General features: G+C 36.9%; 1 protein-coding gene across 4 annotated transcripts in view; it reads left to right on the top strand.

The window, feature by feature from the left end:
* GRIK1 (glutamate ionotropic receptor kainate type subunit 1) overlaps positions 1-17,452 on the top strand; it is a 155,465-nt gene that overhangs the window by 101,673 nt on the left and 36,340 nt on the right. For all 4 annotated transcript variants that reach the window (XM_042810599.1, XM_042810601.1, XM_042810603.1 and 1 more), the window contains exons 5-7: positions 806-859; positions 2,831-3,004; positions 5,955-6,098. In XM_042810599.1, coding sequence (XP_042666533.1) covers positions 806-859; positions 2,831-3,004; positions 5,955-6,098 — 372 coding nt within the window. The remainder of the gene's footprint in view (positions 1-805; positions 860-2,830; positions 3,005-5,954; positions 6,099-17,452) is intronic.

Genomic DNA, 17,452 nt, shown 5'->3' with positions numbered 1-17,452 from the left:
TACAAGAGGCTTAATAAAATAAGAAATAAAAAAGGCAATTTTGACATGTAAATTCAATGAAGTGTTTCAGTAAAATGCTTGCCTTCTGGCTTGATTTTTAGTGTCTGGAAATGGGTTGGTTGTTTGTGATTAACACTGAGCTGTTTTTATTATCTTCTGCAGCTTGGAAAGTTTAGGTTCTTCCCTTTCTTTATATGAGGTATTTCCACACACAATCAAACAGGCTTCTACTATGAAAGAATTTTGGCAAGCCAGATCAGATCATTTTCCCCTGTCTTTCAAGTAACTATCCAGACACTGCCAAAGCATTCTAAAATACTATTAATAGCATATGCTTACTTTACTGTGATCCAGACTGAATAACATTCAACCTTTCCCTGTATTTCTGTCGCGATGATGAATTTTCCACTGGTTTTCTACCTCACAGCTTTTCCTCCACTTCACACAGTCTCAAAGAGGGCAATATGTTTGCATCACAGTAGCAGTGTGCATGGATGTGGCAATAAGCGTAGGTGATGCCAGACTGGAACTGCAGAGCATCCCATAACACACTGTGGGGGTGGCCTCATGTAAGCATTTTCAGCAGTTTTTGGACAGGGGCTGAAGGAAAACCACATCCCTCTAGAGGTTTGCATCTGGCCCCACTGCTATAAACTGTCTGTAAATAAAATTCCTATTAGCATTTCTAAAATGCAAACTAAAGAATTTCACCTGGTATCATTCCAGATGCATGGGTTACCATGCTTTTTAGTATACTGAAAGTGTCCGGTGTAAAATATACTCTACTTTTAATCTCTTTCCACAGATTCTCTCCATGGGAATGATGACTGAATACTATCACTACTTTTTTACAACACTGGTAAGAAACACTGAAGATCTGGGCATGACTTTTTTTCCGTTGCAAAAAAAGTCAGCTAGAAAGTTTCCATTCCTCTCTGTGATTTGTGCTGCAGTTAACTCAAGGAATTTCCTGGAGAATGAGTACTAACAGTCTTTACTGTATCAAGAGTTACAAGTTTTGCAGGATCAGTCGGGCTAACCAACACCGTAATATAATGGAAATCAACTTCAATATGACATATAAGGCACAGTCATTGGTACAGAAGGAACAGAGTAGAAAATAATGAATGAATGGCTTTGAATAAAGTATGAAATAGACAATGGATGGCTTTGCAGCAAAGCTGAAACCAAGCATTCTGCAGGCAATGGGGTACAGCCCTCATCCAGCATACTGTGTGAGCTTATTCTTCAGCAGCACCTGATTTTTAGCTAGTTGAAGACCACCAAGCTCAACTGCACTGACCCTGTTGCTCCAAGCTGGTTTTTTTGGGGTACAGTGTTACAAAAAAAAGAATAATTCAGAGGTGAAGATGTGCATTTTGTTTTAGCAAGTGTCAGACAAGGAGTTATTGTTTAATTCCTATTAATTATCTCATTATCACAAAAGTATCACAAAAAAGAAAATAACATTTTTCTAAATTTCTCTTGGGTTGTTTGATAATAAAAGAAAAATGCTACATTTTCTTTTATAGTCCAAATGTTAATTACTTATTTCAAGATACATTCCTATATTTTAATATGCATACCACATACAACTGAGTCAATGCTGAAGATCTATTTGCATTGTAGACTTGCATTGTAGGAAGACAGACAAGTGCCTGTATTGCTAGAACAGTCCTAGAAAGTTGGATCGTGTCAGTTCTGTGCATCAGCATATTTTTAATTTCCTTTCCATATAACATTTAATGTGGAAGTGAAAATTCATTCTGAATCCAAGAGTCAATTGATTAGTCAGAAAAGACTCTAGCTGTGTGGAATTGAAAATTCCAGTAGTCTGAAATAGTTCTCCTTGAGCCCATTTTAACACCTAGGAAAATATGAAAATTTAGAGTTTATCGTAGATCATACTGTTTTATACAGTAGCTGTGAATCTATCATAAAATAGTAACCAAGTAAAACAGTATGCATGGGATAGTACAAAGCATTAAGTACATTAAAAACAAACAAACAGTAAACATTGTTGGTGTTATCTAGGTGTTGTGGTATAAATGTTGATATTTTCACAGCTACTGTTGTATTAAAATCCACATATTTGTCATTTTACCAGCTTTCCAGGATCAGCAAAAAGGACTTTTTTGGGGGAAAAATAAACAAAACAAAACAAAAACAGCCCTTCAGGCTTTGAAAAGCAGTTATCGTCTTACCACTGCTTGATAAATCTAGCTGTGGTATTTGCCGCACAGTTACGCCATTTAGAATGTCTATTATTTCCCTGCCCTGTAAACAATGAGCACTGCAGTGCATGTAGTTACTGTGCATTGGCCCAGTGTGGCCATTAGGCACGCTGGCAGCAAGTCACTGAAGCAGGTAAGACAGAGGAAAAATGGGGTTCATAAGCAGAAAAAGTGTATTGCTCTTGATATCTCTTGGAGTTTTCCTTCCCAGAGTTCAGAAATAAGCTCAGCTTTGACCAACTAATTCTTCATGTTGGCTTGTCAGCACTGTAGCACTGTTAGAGGGCTAAAATTAGATACTGTTGTTGTGGTTTGGTTGCAAAATAACATTGTTGTGGGGACCTGATTTACGTATTCCAACAAAGCAGCTATGTAGTTTGTCATAAACTTCACACAACCATTCTTTATTCAGATTTACAACTGAAATGGTTATGGATAAGTTTTGAGGGCAAGGAGAGTTCTCAGGGGTTAAAAAAAAGCAGAACAAGAGCTTTGGATTAAAAATCAAATACAATTCTTGTCTGATTGTATTTTCTGAATATTTTGCTTTAAAAACATTACATCTGATTTTGACTGTTTTCTTAATGTTGATTTAGGATCTGTTTGCGTTGGATCTGGAACCTTACAGATACAGCGGAGTCAATATGACAGGCTTTCGCCTACTCAACATCGAGAATCCTCAGGTCTCATCAGTCATTGAGAAATGGTCAATGGAGCGTCTGCAGGCACCACCCAAACCAGAGACTGGCCTCCTTGATGGCATGATGACAGTAAGTGAGCAACTGCAATGATGCAAAGGCATCTATAGCACGCTCTGGAGAAGAGTAACGGCTCTGTGTAGTGCTACCATCCAGCCTACACCATCCATCTTTTTGTTACAAATGTATATACTACTGTCTCTCTTCTCCATTAATGTTCTGGATGGAGTGAAAAACGCAACAGGAAATAAAAACTTTCAGAGCAGATATAGGATTTATAACCTGCAGGAAAGATATTGTACATGTGGACAGGTAATAGCACTTCTAAATTGGAAAAGAACCCTTTCCCTTCATTTCTGTTATCTACAGCAACTCTGGCTTTTAAGATATAATTTAAAGATAAATGAAAGGTATCATCAAGTCAGGAAATTAGGATTTTTTTTCCCTACCACTTCCTTAAGAATGAAAGGAAAGAATAGGAGCAATCACACAGACCATATGACTCCATTCATTTTTGCAGGGTAGAAGGCTGCCATTTTTTTGCGGTAAGATAATATGTCTTGTCTTGGATAGAGGTAGTAGATGTGATACAAAGTAGGTTTTATTGCAGATGATTGCAGGGAAAATTCTGAAGCATTCTAACCCCTGAAGAAAAATTCATTATGTGTGCTACCACTAGCATTTATATATGTATATATACATATATATATATATATATATCTTGTTTCGGCAGTATAACTGTGTTCCCAGAAGCAGGAGAGAAACTAGGATTTTAGGAAAACCTAAGTTCTTACTAATCTCTCATCCCCTCCTTTGCATCTCTCTAACATCTTAGTGTCCTTCATACTCTGGGACAGCATGAACACCAGGAAAAGCATCTTCTTAGTTATCTGTGAGTGTTTAAGTATTCATAATAAGCTGTGAGTGCTTAAGTATTCATAATAAGTTTTGCTTATTCAGTTTGATAGAGAGCTGCAGTACTGCTATGTTTCGTTAGACAATAAGGCTATGACAAGCTGCACATTACAAGGAGGTGAGGATTATATATCCTATTGTTAATTCAGGATTTCTCCTTTCATGCTGTAATTTCTGCCATGATCACAGATTGTGGGAGATGAGCAGAGCATAACCAAGGCAGTTTTGAGCTCACATCCCATTTTATGCCCAAATGGCACACAGAGATGTATGTGTTCTAAGTAGATCTTTGAGTATCTTTGCAGTAATTTAAACAAAATCAAAACCAGAAAGACAAATTCCAAGACTAGTTCTTGGACCTCTTCTTCTTGTGCATAAGAATAGATATCAACATTTAGGTGCTTTTCTTCAGAAAATGAGGTGACTCTTTATGCTACCCCAAGCACTAAAACATAAAAGAAGGACAAGGAGAAACAAATGACAAGAAGAAGCAGTGTAACCTCCCAGTTACTGCAAGGTGGGATGGATGAGTAGTAAGTTGCACAAACACAAGATCCAAACTGCCAGGTTGGGCAGTACTGCCCAACGTACTAACCATGAGGGAGGCATCATGTTAAGTAACAGGCTTGGTGGTCCCAATTAGGAATGCAAAGCAAGGTGTGCACTGAAACATTTTCACTAAGTACTTCTAGATCCTCTAAGCCTTGGACATAGATCAACAGGGACATCAGCACCTGTGAAAAATTCAATCCTGAATGCACATGTCTCTTGTCTAATAAAAATACCTGTACTCAAGCCCTTGACTTGAGATTAATATGAATCTTTCCACTGAGTTAGAGGGGTTTGGGATCAGGCCTTTAGTCAGTGGGTCGGTTTGGAACAAGTATTTGCTTTAAGACTCTTGACACTGAGAACAGATGTTGTTGTCTCTTCCTGCTTGCCTTGCCACTTATAACATTTTTAATTTGCTTGAGTTGTGAGAGCATGGTTTTGTGCAGATCCTGACTAGTGTGTCAAGAGCAATTCCTCATCTGCAGTACATTAAGATTAATTGATAAATTCAGATCACAATGGAGGTTTTTGCTGGAAATCAAATGCTGGTAAGAGTGATGCTGTTGTAATGTACTTAGGTAAATGAAACAAAGAATCAAATCTATTAATTTCCCAAGGGAGTAACACAGGAAAGGAATAAAAAATGCTGTAACTTCGCAGTTCATATAAGCATGTCCAGCTTTTCTCATCTACAGTTACTGCCTTTTTAAAGGCCCCTACTTAATTATTCAGCAGCTTTTGAAGAAATATAAGCACTTCATTTTTACCACAACCCTATGTGTTATGGGAAACACAGACAGTCCTATCTCAAGCACCAAATCAACAAAGTACAATGTGGGAGAAGGTAAGATTTTTCTTAAAAAAATTCACTGATAAAGGTTTATAGACTGTGCAATATCAGTCTGGGGCTTACTGGGTATGGTTTTTAACCAGTAAGTCAATTCTCAGAAGAAATACTGGTGCACAACAAGCATCCAGCAATTTTAATAAGATTTCAGCATCATAGAGGTATTGACTGTCTTAGACAATAGAGTTTAGATGTAGAAATTCGCCTTTGTCACTAAGGTACCTCAAAAAGACAAGTCACCTTCCTCTAAGGTGGCATGGGAGGTATGGCAAGGGAATTGCTATAGCCAGAGTTCAGTGGAGCCATTATACCCATTAATGTCAACAGCCAAGATATCTGAAGGCGGTCAGATACTTAGAAGCAGCAAATATCTTTAAGATACTTCTCTGGTGCTCAGTGGGACTGATTTCCCTGGAAAGACAGGATCTGTGTTGCTCATTAACACTCCTCACCATGCTGTTGCAAACAAACTCCTTCCTGCATTTTCTTCCCAGTGTCCACCTGAAAATTGTATGAAAGTAATTTACACTGAAAACAAAAGAAAACAAACCCATTAGCATTAGCAACAGATTTCCAAGGAGAGCCAATGAAGGAAGCAGTGAATTCTTCCTTATCACCAACCCAGAGTATTGCTTCTCAGTATTGAAGCCAGGTAAAAGGAGGCATATTTAAAAAAAGCCTTTCTGTGTTATTATTTTTTTCCTGTAGACTGAGGCAGCTCTGATGTACGACGCAGTTTACATGGTAGCAGTGGCCTCCCAGCGTGCCTCTCAAATGACTGTCAGCTCCCTGCAGTGTCATAGACACAAGCCATGGCGTTTTGGACCCAGATTTATGAATCTGATAAAAGAGGTAAGTGTAGAGCATCTGCTTATGGCCAGCATAATCCTTCCTCTGTTCATTACTGTTCTGGCTTGTGTTATTGCTCCCTGCTCTTTGTCATACGCTATATTTCTGGCACCCAGTTTTCCTCACTTTCCCAGAGGAGAGACATTGATTTACAGACACAAGGCTGTGTTTTACAGACACAAAGGCTGTGTTTTAGTTGCAACTTTATTTGGTCTTTGAGAAACATGAACTGCTAAGCCCTAAGTGTGATAAAATCTCAAGCTAAGGCACAAGACTTCCCATGGGTTTTGCTTGGGTAATTATGGATTATGGTTTATAACTAGTTAAGTGAGCAAGCATTCCAGAAAATGGAAGAGTCAGTTCACCACTTTAAATTGATTGTTTTACAGACTGTTTGATGAATCACTGAATAATACAACATTCAGAAAATACTTCAATCATTACTTCTAAAGAAGCAAATTGCTTCATGAGGTTATGCACTATCTCATAAGATTTCATCACTGGGATATCTTGATCCATAAATATTCTAAAAATACATGTTTCAGCTGAAATGTCCTCGCATTTCCAATAAAACAGTTTGTATTATGAATCTCAAAAGGAAGGTTCTCCTTTAAGGCAGAGCATGAAAGTGAAAATGATAAATTATGTGTAGCTTCCTAAGTATATTTTGCCATTTCCCCAGTTTTGGGTCATGATAATGAAATTCTTTTATAGCCAAACTCATTAGTTCTTGAGAAGGTGGAACAGTACCTGTATATTGAGGTACAAGGTAAGTAGTGGCAGCACGTCAGGACATACAACTGAATCCAGGAATATCTTAGGAACAAGCTGAAAGGGAAGATGTGGTGGCTTCAGGACATGTACGAGAACTATTGTCACCTCCTCCAAAACACCTCCTCCAAATTTCTTAGAGTTGCCATAGTCAGTCTACAACATGGTGATTCACCAACACACATAAGTGATACTTATTAATACAGTACTCTCCACACAGAGTGCTATGGATTTTAAGGTTTCCCTACAAACTTCTTCCAAATATAAGGAAAAGACAAGAGTCACCCTGGTACTGAAGAGCACTTGACTTTTAGAATCAAGGAAGCTTTGAAATATTTCCCAGCAGAGACTCAGTTGTGGGAAGGCTCACAGAAGACAGCACTGGCTCTTTCTACTCTCACTGATCTCACCTATATGACATCCAGCTCCTGCTTTGGGGAGGTAGTGGTGGGGCTGTAAGCAGAATCAGTAGAAGACAAGAAAATGACCTCAGAGGACAAACTTCCCACCTGTCCTGATTTAATCTGAATGGGAACCTTTTAATCTTGTACTTCTTGACTTCAAGCAAAATGAGGTAGCAGTGCTACTCGTTGAGGGACATGGTTAGTGAGTGCTGTGGTGATTGATTCATGTTTGGATTGGTTAATCTTACAGGTCTGTTCCAATCTTGATGTTACTATGACGTATAATTTCTGGTACATTTTTAAAAGAATTACAATGATACTGAAAGTTAGCAAATGACTTTGTAATCAGTGAAGGCGCTTGCATAATTCCATATCACCTATTTTGGGTGATGCTGATCTCATAGCTTAAGGGTCCTGAATTGCCAGAAATTCTAGATGTATCTCTGCAGATTCTATTCAGAGTTTATTGTTAAGCAGTTATACAGTTCCCATTTATCATGTACAGCTGGCTTCTCTTGTATGGAGTGAGATATGTGAGCTAATTAGTGATTGTTGAGCAGATAGTGTCTTTTGTGGTCACTAAAACACTGATTTAAACACAGCAAAGGTCTTATCATCCTGTTTCTGTTCTAGCAAAAAAAAAAAAAAGTGGTTATTAAAATTGCATGATAAGGTTTAATAAGACAGTATTATATTTCCCTTGAAGGCTATAACAGGCATTGGAAACTAAATAGCAAATATGATTAGATGTCACTCACGTTAGGATCTGATTTGCTCAGCAAGGAGGGATGAACTGTATAAATCATGAATCAAATGGATGCATGGAAAGGCACGCAGAGAAAAAGTCAAGCAAGCAGAAAGAATGGTTTGTGCCCACATAAATACAGTTTAATTATACTAGATTGTAATATGGTACTGGCAATATGAGAAGCCATTTTACAGGCTGCTCTGAAGACATGCTGGTCTCAGAGAATAACGTTCAGACAAAGAGGCTGCATGCAATGAGTACTGCAGGTGTTAGAGCTTGGCAAGATCTTCCCGGTGTATTTTGGTTTCTTTGCATTATATCTTAGTGGTGATAAAATAAGTGAGATGACTGCATTTCTTATGAGCCCATTTATAAAATACCAGATTATTGGTAACTGAAAAGACCTCAGAACCATTCTGCAGAGGATAAGGTGGAAAGCCTCTTCACTCTTCAGTGGGCAAATTAAATTTTTTAAGCTTGTCACTACCCTGTTGGGATGTCAAAGTCAAATGCTATGCCTGGTCCTTAAAAAGGAGAGATAGCTTCTTCCAGAAAGCAATGGGAAAGTGGATATTCTGTGATAAAACATCATCTGGTTTATGCTGTTTTGAATGCAAGCTCATTGGAGTTAGTTTCTGAATTTTCAGAGTATATGAAACCAAATTGTATTGTATTGTAATGTGTGAATATTCCTCCATTGGCTTCATGACTTCAAGAGTACCAGGTAAGAGCAGTATCAGAATAACTGCCTGTTTTTCCTAATGGCCAAGACTTACTACACTACTAGTAGGCCTATGTGAGAAAAGCAAAAGAAAAATAATGTCTGAAGCTAGAAAATAATCAATTACAGTGACAGAAAGAGTAATCTTCTATTCTCTAAAGATCTCATGAGCTAATGCTGATTATAGGAACCATTTACCAATCTGCATGGAAAAGCAATCCCGCCTAAAGTTCCTTCAACCTGAGGACAGCTTTGAGGTCAGAAAGTTTATCAACTAATTCTCATAAAGGAGGGTTTTATACATAAAATACACTGTCTGGGATCAAGATTTTTCTACAGCAGATCATAAAGATCTTTTTAATGAAAAGTAAGTCCTTGTCAGAAACTTGTCTTTCTCAGTGACCTAATGTCATTGATATCTAAATGATATTGTAATATTTTAGCCCTTGCAGAAGCATTAACAGAGAGCAGATGTTGCCCACTTCCAGAAAGAAAAGTTAGGTTATTCTCTCTCTTCAGAGAGGGAATAAGAGAGAAGGACTGATTCCACCCTCCCTGAAAGGCAAATGTGCACAAACATAAAACTATTTTTCACAATTAGATGATCAGATTCCCTAATCATGTCCCCTTTAAATCATGGGTTAAGTTCCAGAATAACATTTGTCTATTGATTTTTATTCAATTATCTTGTAAACCAGTGTGAGCTCCCCTCACTTGATCTCAGAAGTAACTATAAGAACAACAGAATAGAGAAGAGTTTCAGAAAATATGGATGCAGACGTTATCTTCACTAACTTTATTCTCCTCAAAGAGAATCACACTCAGAAATCTCAAAGATTTAAACAAAAAATCTGAAGTATGTATATGTTTCAGTTTCTGTTCATTGATGACAAAATATGTCAGCATGGCTGGTTAGTAGAGACCAGCAGTAAGAGCAATGCATCTATGTTTTGGATCAAAAACTGCATGCAATCTTCTTTTGGTAGTACCTTCTTCCATGAAGATAATGTATAGCTGAGGCTAATGCCAACAGACACTTATATTCTGAAATAAAATTTTAAAATTCATGCAATTATCTATGCACATATAAATATCAAAATAATAGTTCTGGAACTTGCATAGTAAGACTAGAATAGACAGAAATTGTCAGCAAGTCTCTGATACTATGGTGCTTAGAATTAAAACAAGAAATCTGGCAGAAAGATGATGTATATTCTCTTCTACTCAATTTTTACTTTCTCAAGGATTGTCTAGAAAGTAGACTTGTTTAAAAAGTGGGCAAGAATTACTATAAACTGTTTTTATCTGAATAGATGAAGATTTTTTTTTAATATTTACTACACAAAATCAATTTTTTTGAACATATTTTGTATGTTCTTTCCTACTAGAAATGCTCATCATTTTTTCCACACTGATATTTCCATTTAGGGGTTAGCACATGGCCCAAACTTATTTGCACTGGAAAAGCTCCCAACAGCCCTAGCCATTGCACCATTGAGCAATTCACTGTGAACAGCCTTTACACTGAAAACCTTGCAAGATAACTGTTAAAGGCAGATGGTTTAGATTTCAGAGCAGTGTACTCTTATTGAAACAATGTGTTCATCAAGGACACAAGCCTCCTACTCACTCATTCACATATATTCCATTGCTTGGGTTCTGTTATCTCGGGTGGAAATGACACTGTGCTTTGCATCATGTGAAGTCTCAATGGGATCTCTGCTGTCCAGTGAGTCAACATCACTGTAATAAGACAACAGCATGGGCAGGGAGGATGTTTCCCACCCAAGATGTTGGGTGGGAACACTAAAGGTCTGACTTTGGTTTCTGATTCTCCCATGGATTCTCTGCAACCATGAGCAAATCATTTTCAGCCAGCTCCAGTAACTTTGTCTCAGTTACCAGAGACAAAAAAGCAGACCATTGCCTTGTGGATGTTTTCAAGGCACTGACATGATCAGGCTAATCGCTGCCTATAAACATAGCTATCAAATCAGTCTAAAACAAAAGTGCCAGGGCCTGAAATCTAGGTGAAGAATATCTGTAGGTGGAAAGGCTGTGATTCCCTTCTGTAAAAGATGTACAATGGCTCTTCTCTAGTTAATGTGTTCAGGCTGTTAGCTATGTGGAACAGGATCTCCCCACACTGCCTCACCTGCACAATCAGTATCTGTTACAGTGAAGTCCTATCCCTTGTTATCACAATAGTGCAAAGTTGTTTTTCATGTTTGGAGTCAACAGTAAATCACACAGTCACTTTAGTGGCAGTCACATTTGTGCAGTGTAAAATAAACACTGCTCCTCCTAGGAGTGCAAGATTTAACCTTCCCTTCTGATCCTTCTCTCTCACTCCCTCACCTCTGTTATTGTTATAAAGCTATTTGGTAAGTGTAAGCTTTAATGGAACTCAAAGGCATTTCAAACTTAGATTCTGAAATGAATCCACCTACTCTATCATCCTCAAGTATTCAATTTGTTTCTCAAATATATCATACCAAAAGCCTTTCACGTGACTACCTGAAAGTCATTAAGCTCAGCCACCACCCTGGAAACAACTGTTCTTGAACAGTTCATAGAAACCTTGTTTTCCTAAGAAATCCCTTGTTTCTATTCATCTACCATTTGTCTCTTGTTTCTGGACAGATATCTGCTCAGTATTATAATATCTGACTAAACTCCTTCCTAAGAACAAGCCTTCCCACACTGCCTCTTTTCCATTTCAACGTCATTTACTCTTCTGAGTAAAAGGACTCTGGCACATCATGAATTTCACCCTGCAGTGGTGAATGCTGAAACTACTTTTATTGCTGCTGTTATGCTGGATTTGGACCAGGATAATGGCAAAGTCATACACTAATTCACTGTATTCCTTAATCCTTGAGAATCTTCTTTAATAAGAGGATTAATTGTAAGAGCTGATAAGTTCATGTGTGGCTCAGAGCACATTTATTATGATTTCCTCTGCAACTAGAAGCAATAGCACTATCTCTTAAATCTATCAACTGTCTCTGCTATTCTAACAAAGCAGGAACTTTTTCTTCCAAAAGGAAAGAAATGAAAGGAGAATTTAAAGAAAGATTTCCCTGGTCATTAGCATTTTGATTGGGCAGTTATCTGCAGAAAAGTGAATCATGGTATTGAGAGCATGAAGCTACATGAGAAATTTTACAAACTGCTCAGATACCTGATTTTGTAGTCAAGAAGTAAAAGTTTAGAGCTATGTGAGTAAAGGAGCTCACTCACTGTCTTATTCTTTGCTATCATGTAACACAATTCATGATCTCAGTATAAGTGCATTAATTGTCAATAATGATTCTGTAAACCATCAACCTTGTTGCTTTTGTCACCAACCTTGTTGCTTTTGTCACCAACCTTGTTGCTTTTTATGATAATGTAATAATAATATTAATGATAATGTTCCCTTGTCAGCAGACAAGTGAAGAGACACTGATGTCATCTATCTGGATTTCAGTATGGCCTCTGACATGGTCCCCCATAATGTCATTCTCTCCAAATTGGAAAGATATGGATCTGACAGGTGGACTATTTGATGGATGAGAAACTGGTTATGAGATTGTACCCAGAGAGCAGTGGTCAATGGCTCAGTGTTTGGATGGAAATCAACGACAAGTGGCGTTTCTCAGAGAATGGCAACACTCCCCCACTGAGTGGGATTGAGACTCTGCAAGTCTGTGGATGACACCAAGCTGTTTGGTGTGGTTGACACACCTGAGAGGCTGGATGCCATCCAGAGAGACCTAGACAGGCTCAAGCAATGGGCCCAAGAGAAACTCATAAGGTTCAACGAGTCCAAGTGGAGGGTCTTGCACTTGGGTCATGGCACCCCTATATCAGTAAAATTTGAGGAATGCTGTAACTGAAAAATTGCACCACTCACAGGGAGAGCTTCACTCTCATTCACCGTACACTAATTATCTTTATCTGAGGTGAAATGTTCTAATAAGGTGGTGGCTAACACAAATTATAATGTAAAGTCTCTCTTCAAGACAGGACTAATTCATTTTTGAGAACTTTATTTTGGTAGACCAGCAGATAAGTTAAATGAATTTCCTAATTTCAGTCCAAACACCCAATGCAGTCATTTTGGAAGATGTAGAGGTACAAAATGACTAGCTAGAATGTCTGTGCCACTGAATAATGGTAAAGGAGTAAACATAATTTGGAGAGTTGAAAATAAACATACTGTTTTCCTAAATTCCAGGTCAAATGATTGCCAATTAGTTGTTACTCTTTTATAAAAAATTACATGATAGTGGTAAGTTAATACCTTTTTCTTTGTAACTGCAGTTGGATAAAAATTTTCAATAAATCAGAAATACATGCTCAATTTTGCCTAGTAAGTTCTAATAATAATTATACACAGAATAACGCCAAAAATTAAAAAAACAAAAACAAAAACAAAAAACAACAACCAACTTGGAAAATGCAATCATCATTTAAAAATGCAGTTCAATTATTCATCATTCTAGGTTAGATAGGTTGCTCAGTAAAACAATTTACCAAAGGTAATTGTGTGAACGAAACTGAGTAGATAGGATAATATCCATTCCTTTTACTGGGCTTCTCCAATAGTGAAGAGTCCAGTGAAACAACTGCAGTTGCAAAGTCCCATTAACTACATGGAGAAATTCTACTGTTTGCATGCCTTCAGATAAGCTGTCAAAGTGCTCAAATTACAGAGGAAATGAAAAAAAAAAAGAAGAAAGAAAGGGTCATCATCTACTGTGAGAATGTCTCCAGTCAATCACTTGAGAAATAATAAAGTATTTGAGAAATTAAAAGTAGTGCTTTTAAAAGAAGGCTGTCATTTAACACCATGTTTATATCTGAGCATAGTTTTCAGATAAGGTATTAGTTATCTTCTACTTACTATACTTTCAAGTTACTGGTAGATGCAAAGTGTCAGAATACCTAGTACAAGCCAAGTTTGTACTGAGTTCTTTGGATCTGAGCAACAGAACACAATAATACCACTCTAAGATAGCTTTTCACTCAGAAATTTTATCAACTCCTCCTTTTGTCTATATCTTTTCAAAATTTGTTAAGCTATAATCACAGTTCTGTTTGTACATGAAGGGTGCCTATGTGTGCCTGAGATGCTTTCTGCAAACTTTAATTCCAGACATGGCTTCAAAATGGGTAGGAATCTTATTTTCTGAACAGTGGGAATTATTAAACTGGAAGTTAAATTGTATTAAAAGTCTAAAACTTGAGTATGAAACTGTAAAGAGGTTGCTTGATTAATTACAAGTGAAGGTTCAAAGAACCGCTTCAGAAAAACTGTTTTATTTCACAGGTCATTGGAATAAGTGGAATATTAATAGAAGGGAGGAAATGTATGCACATTATGAAACATGATTAAACATAATATTTTTAAAAATTAGAATAAGATCGTGCACTTTCATACTGCCAGGCCATTTTGAACACTTTTTAAACAGCCTTGAAGAAAATGAAATTCTCTAATCTGAATTGCATGTGAAATACAATTGACCAATATCGATCACTTCAACACTGGCCTTGGTAAGAGTAAATATGTCACAGAGAGATAAACAGTTAACTAAAATGCTTGGATACACATCTATTGAGTAGGAAAAAACAAGATCACTAAAAGGTAATCAATTTGTCTGAGAAAGATTGATACTTTTGTGTACTGCAATGCAGCATTGGCAAAACTGTCTATATCCCATTATGGATACATCATAAAAAGGAATATTGATTATAGCCATGCATCATATACACTAGACATTATGATTTACTGATCTAGTTATATCTGGTAACAGAAATCGGAAAATCTGTGAGGTCTACTGGAGACAAAATAAACAGAACCTGAAATGTACCTGTTGTTTTAACTTAGGAAGTTTGGAAATGATTTTGTGATTGAGCCATTGAGGCTTTGTTGAAATACAGTAATTGACTCATGATGATGAAGTGGAAATTGATATAAAGACTGTATAATGGTTGCGTGAACAGACTGCAAGCTTCTGGAGTTGAGTCACATTAGTTCTCCATTTGTTATAATTTTCCATCTGTATATTTATATAGAAACCAATACTCTGATTTATACATTTAAATCCAGATGACATTTTGTATTTTACCCATAATCTTAATCTTCTAAAATGAAAGTTTCAGTTTTAGTTATTTGGTTTCTTTGTGTAGCTTGCCTTTTCAGGCACGTGACAGCTTCTGGAGAGGTCTGAAGATTTAGCTGTAAGGAATTTAGATGTAATTTCTTCTATCCACTGTCTTCCCTTTGCTTGGTAAGAAAGAGTCAGGATAGCTAAAGGTTCTGTATGGTTTGCTTATGGACTAGCTAACATATTGGGTGAATTTCCTGTTTTGTTTAATAAACAGTAGGAAGTTATCAAATATTTACATCTTATAAGTAGGAACTATAGTTATCTGATAAGATACAGTATTGGAGGCTATGAGATCTTATTTTGAACCTCACTTAAACAGCACAGTACCCTACTGCTGTGAACCAAATTGCTGAACGAGCAGAGCAGTGTCTCATCACAGCTCTGTTGTCAGAGGCAGCTTGCAACCTTGCAAAAACAGGATCAAAGATGAGCAAAGGACGTTACAAAGTGACAAAAATCACATTTTTTAATTACGCTGAAGGCTGTACTCAAAGTTATGCTAAAAAAATCAAAAATACATTCTGTCTATAAGAGGCAAGTCAAATTGTGCCCTCAGTTCCACAATATTAAAGCAAGGACAGAGTGTAAAAAAGGCAATTTCTTTTGATGAATTACTTGATTAAGTTCCGATTCAACTTTTATTATATCCTGTAACATTTAACACAGAGTGGCACTAGAAGCATTAAAACAGCTATAAATCTTGCATTTAAAAGCATGAAATCTCACTGCTGTGTTCAACAGTCATGCAGTTTCTGGCCATTCCAAAAGTTCTGCTTCATTTCTAGTCATTAATTGCATCTGAGAACTGTGCAAATGCCGCCTGTTCTGTTTGCCTGAACATGATAACTAGTAGGCATTCATATACTTGATTTAACTGACAGGTACCTAGACGTGGCATACGGATGTGATTTCTGAGCAATTGATACATTACAGTTTCTTTGCATTCAAGAAGCAATTGTGCCTTAGGATGCAAATCATATTAAAAACTGGGAAGTGTTATCATAGACTGCAGAAGATCCAGGATTGACAGCACGTTCTTAGCTCATCCCTCTCTCTGGTTTGTGAAGAAATCTTTGGTTTCTGATCAGGAAAGGAATGTTACCCATCTGTCTGGACATGCTGTAGACACATGTGACATAGCTGCCTCGAAGTAAGAAATTAAATGATGCTCGTTGGACTCTTACTCAAATTTTTTTTTTTTTACTTTTATTTGGAGTAAATAAAATAAATATGATTATAAGACATAAAATTTCATATAGAATTTAAAATTCATGTAGACTGTGTCTCATGAAGAGGGTCCAAAGAACACTTTCAGAATTGAAGGTCAACTCTGCAAAAGAGTCCTTGATTCCTGTTTATAATTTAAATAATTATTTAATGGTCTAAGTGACGCTTAAGGTAAACAAAGACTATATGCACTTATCTGCTACCCTGAAGCTTAAGTATACACCTGTGCAGCTTGTAACATCTTTTGAGTTCTTTTTTTTAATGGAGAACACCTCTTTCAAAAGTGAGTTGGCATTTTATCATGCAGAACTGAGATTTAGGTTCCTGATACTATTTCCAAATCTAATGTATTTTCTCCTTTACGCCTTTATTGACGATCATATCACGTTAGCAGAGAAGCAGAGCACTTGATGTGTAATCAATAAATGTGAACATTTCACAGAAACAAATTGCCCTCTGAGGAGGAATGGATAGCTAAAGATCATATGTAAAAAAGTGTTCCATCTTTACGAATAGGAGATGGGGGTCATGTCAAAGTAATAAAAAGGCAGAGTAGAAAGGAGATGTATAACAAAATGCATTTCTCTATCTTCTTCCTATGCTAGGTCTATTATAACAGCATACAAAAACCTCAAGTGTTTCACTGTTTATTGCTAAGTTTTGATAAGTTTTCACATATTCCCATTTCCATAGTGTGGAAAGTCTCATAGAAAGATCACTGCCACTGTAGTTGATTTTTCTTTCATTGCTTAACCATACTTAGAAATCCCAATTTATTTACATAAAATTCTAGATTAATCTAGATTCTAGACTTGCCTGTGGCACATGGTGATAGCACAGCCTCTGAGATAAAACCTTGCAGACTCAGAGCTGGAATTCAGATGTAATGTGAAGGAGAGACATCATTTTCTTAATATGATGATTTTTAATGCATCTTTCATTATGTCATCTGTCTACAACAAATTAAATGAAGTGAATATCAATGTGCAGAGGAAAAGCTTGTAATTTAAGAATTAAACAGCTGATGCACATGAAGAAACTGCCATCATTTATCATAAGCTTTTCTTTGAAGAATTTAATCCAATGTGGGAGTTCCCAAAAATAGGTTATGAAAATCATCTGCAGTTTGAAATGCATGAGTTTGTTTCTTTTGTAGTTAAGCATTAGCTTTGGGAGAAGGATTATGTGAGACAGATAAATCTCATTTGAAAAAAAAGTGAGCATTCTGGAAAGCCTACATGATAAAGAAAGCTTCAACTGTTCAAGTTCAGTAGAGGGTCAAATTGAGGGTTGAGAGGGGGTTCTTCACCAGAGGGTGGTGGGCATGG

Source organism: Centrocercus urophasianus, unplaced genomic scaffold (assembly GCF_019232065.1).
Source record: "Centrocercus urophasianus isolate 14NV4802_14NV808 unplaced genomic scaffold, USGS_Curo_1.0 seq_12, whole genome shotgun sequence".
Taxonomy (NCBI): domain Eukaryota; kingdom Metazoa; phylum Chordata; class Aves; order Galliformes; family Phasianidae; genus Centrocercus; species Centrocercus urophasianus.
The sequence above is the reverse complement of the archived record's forward strand: the minus strand, read 5'-3'. Positions and strand labels throughout refer to the sequence as shown.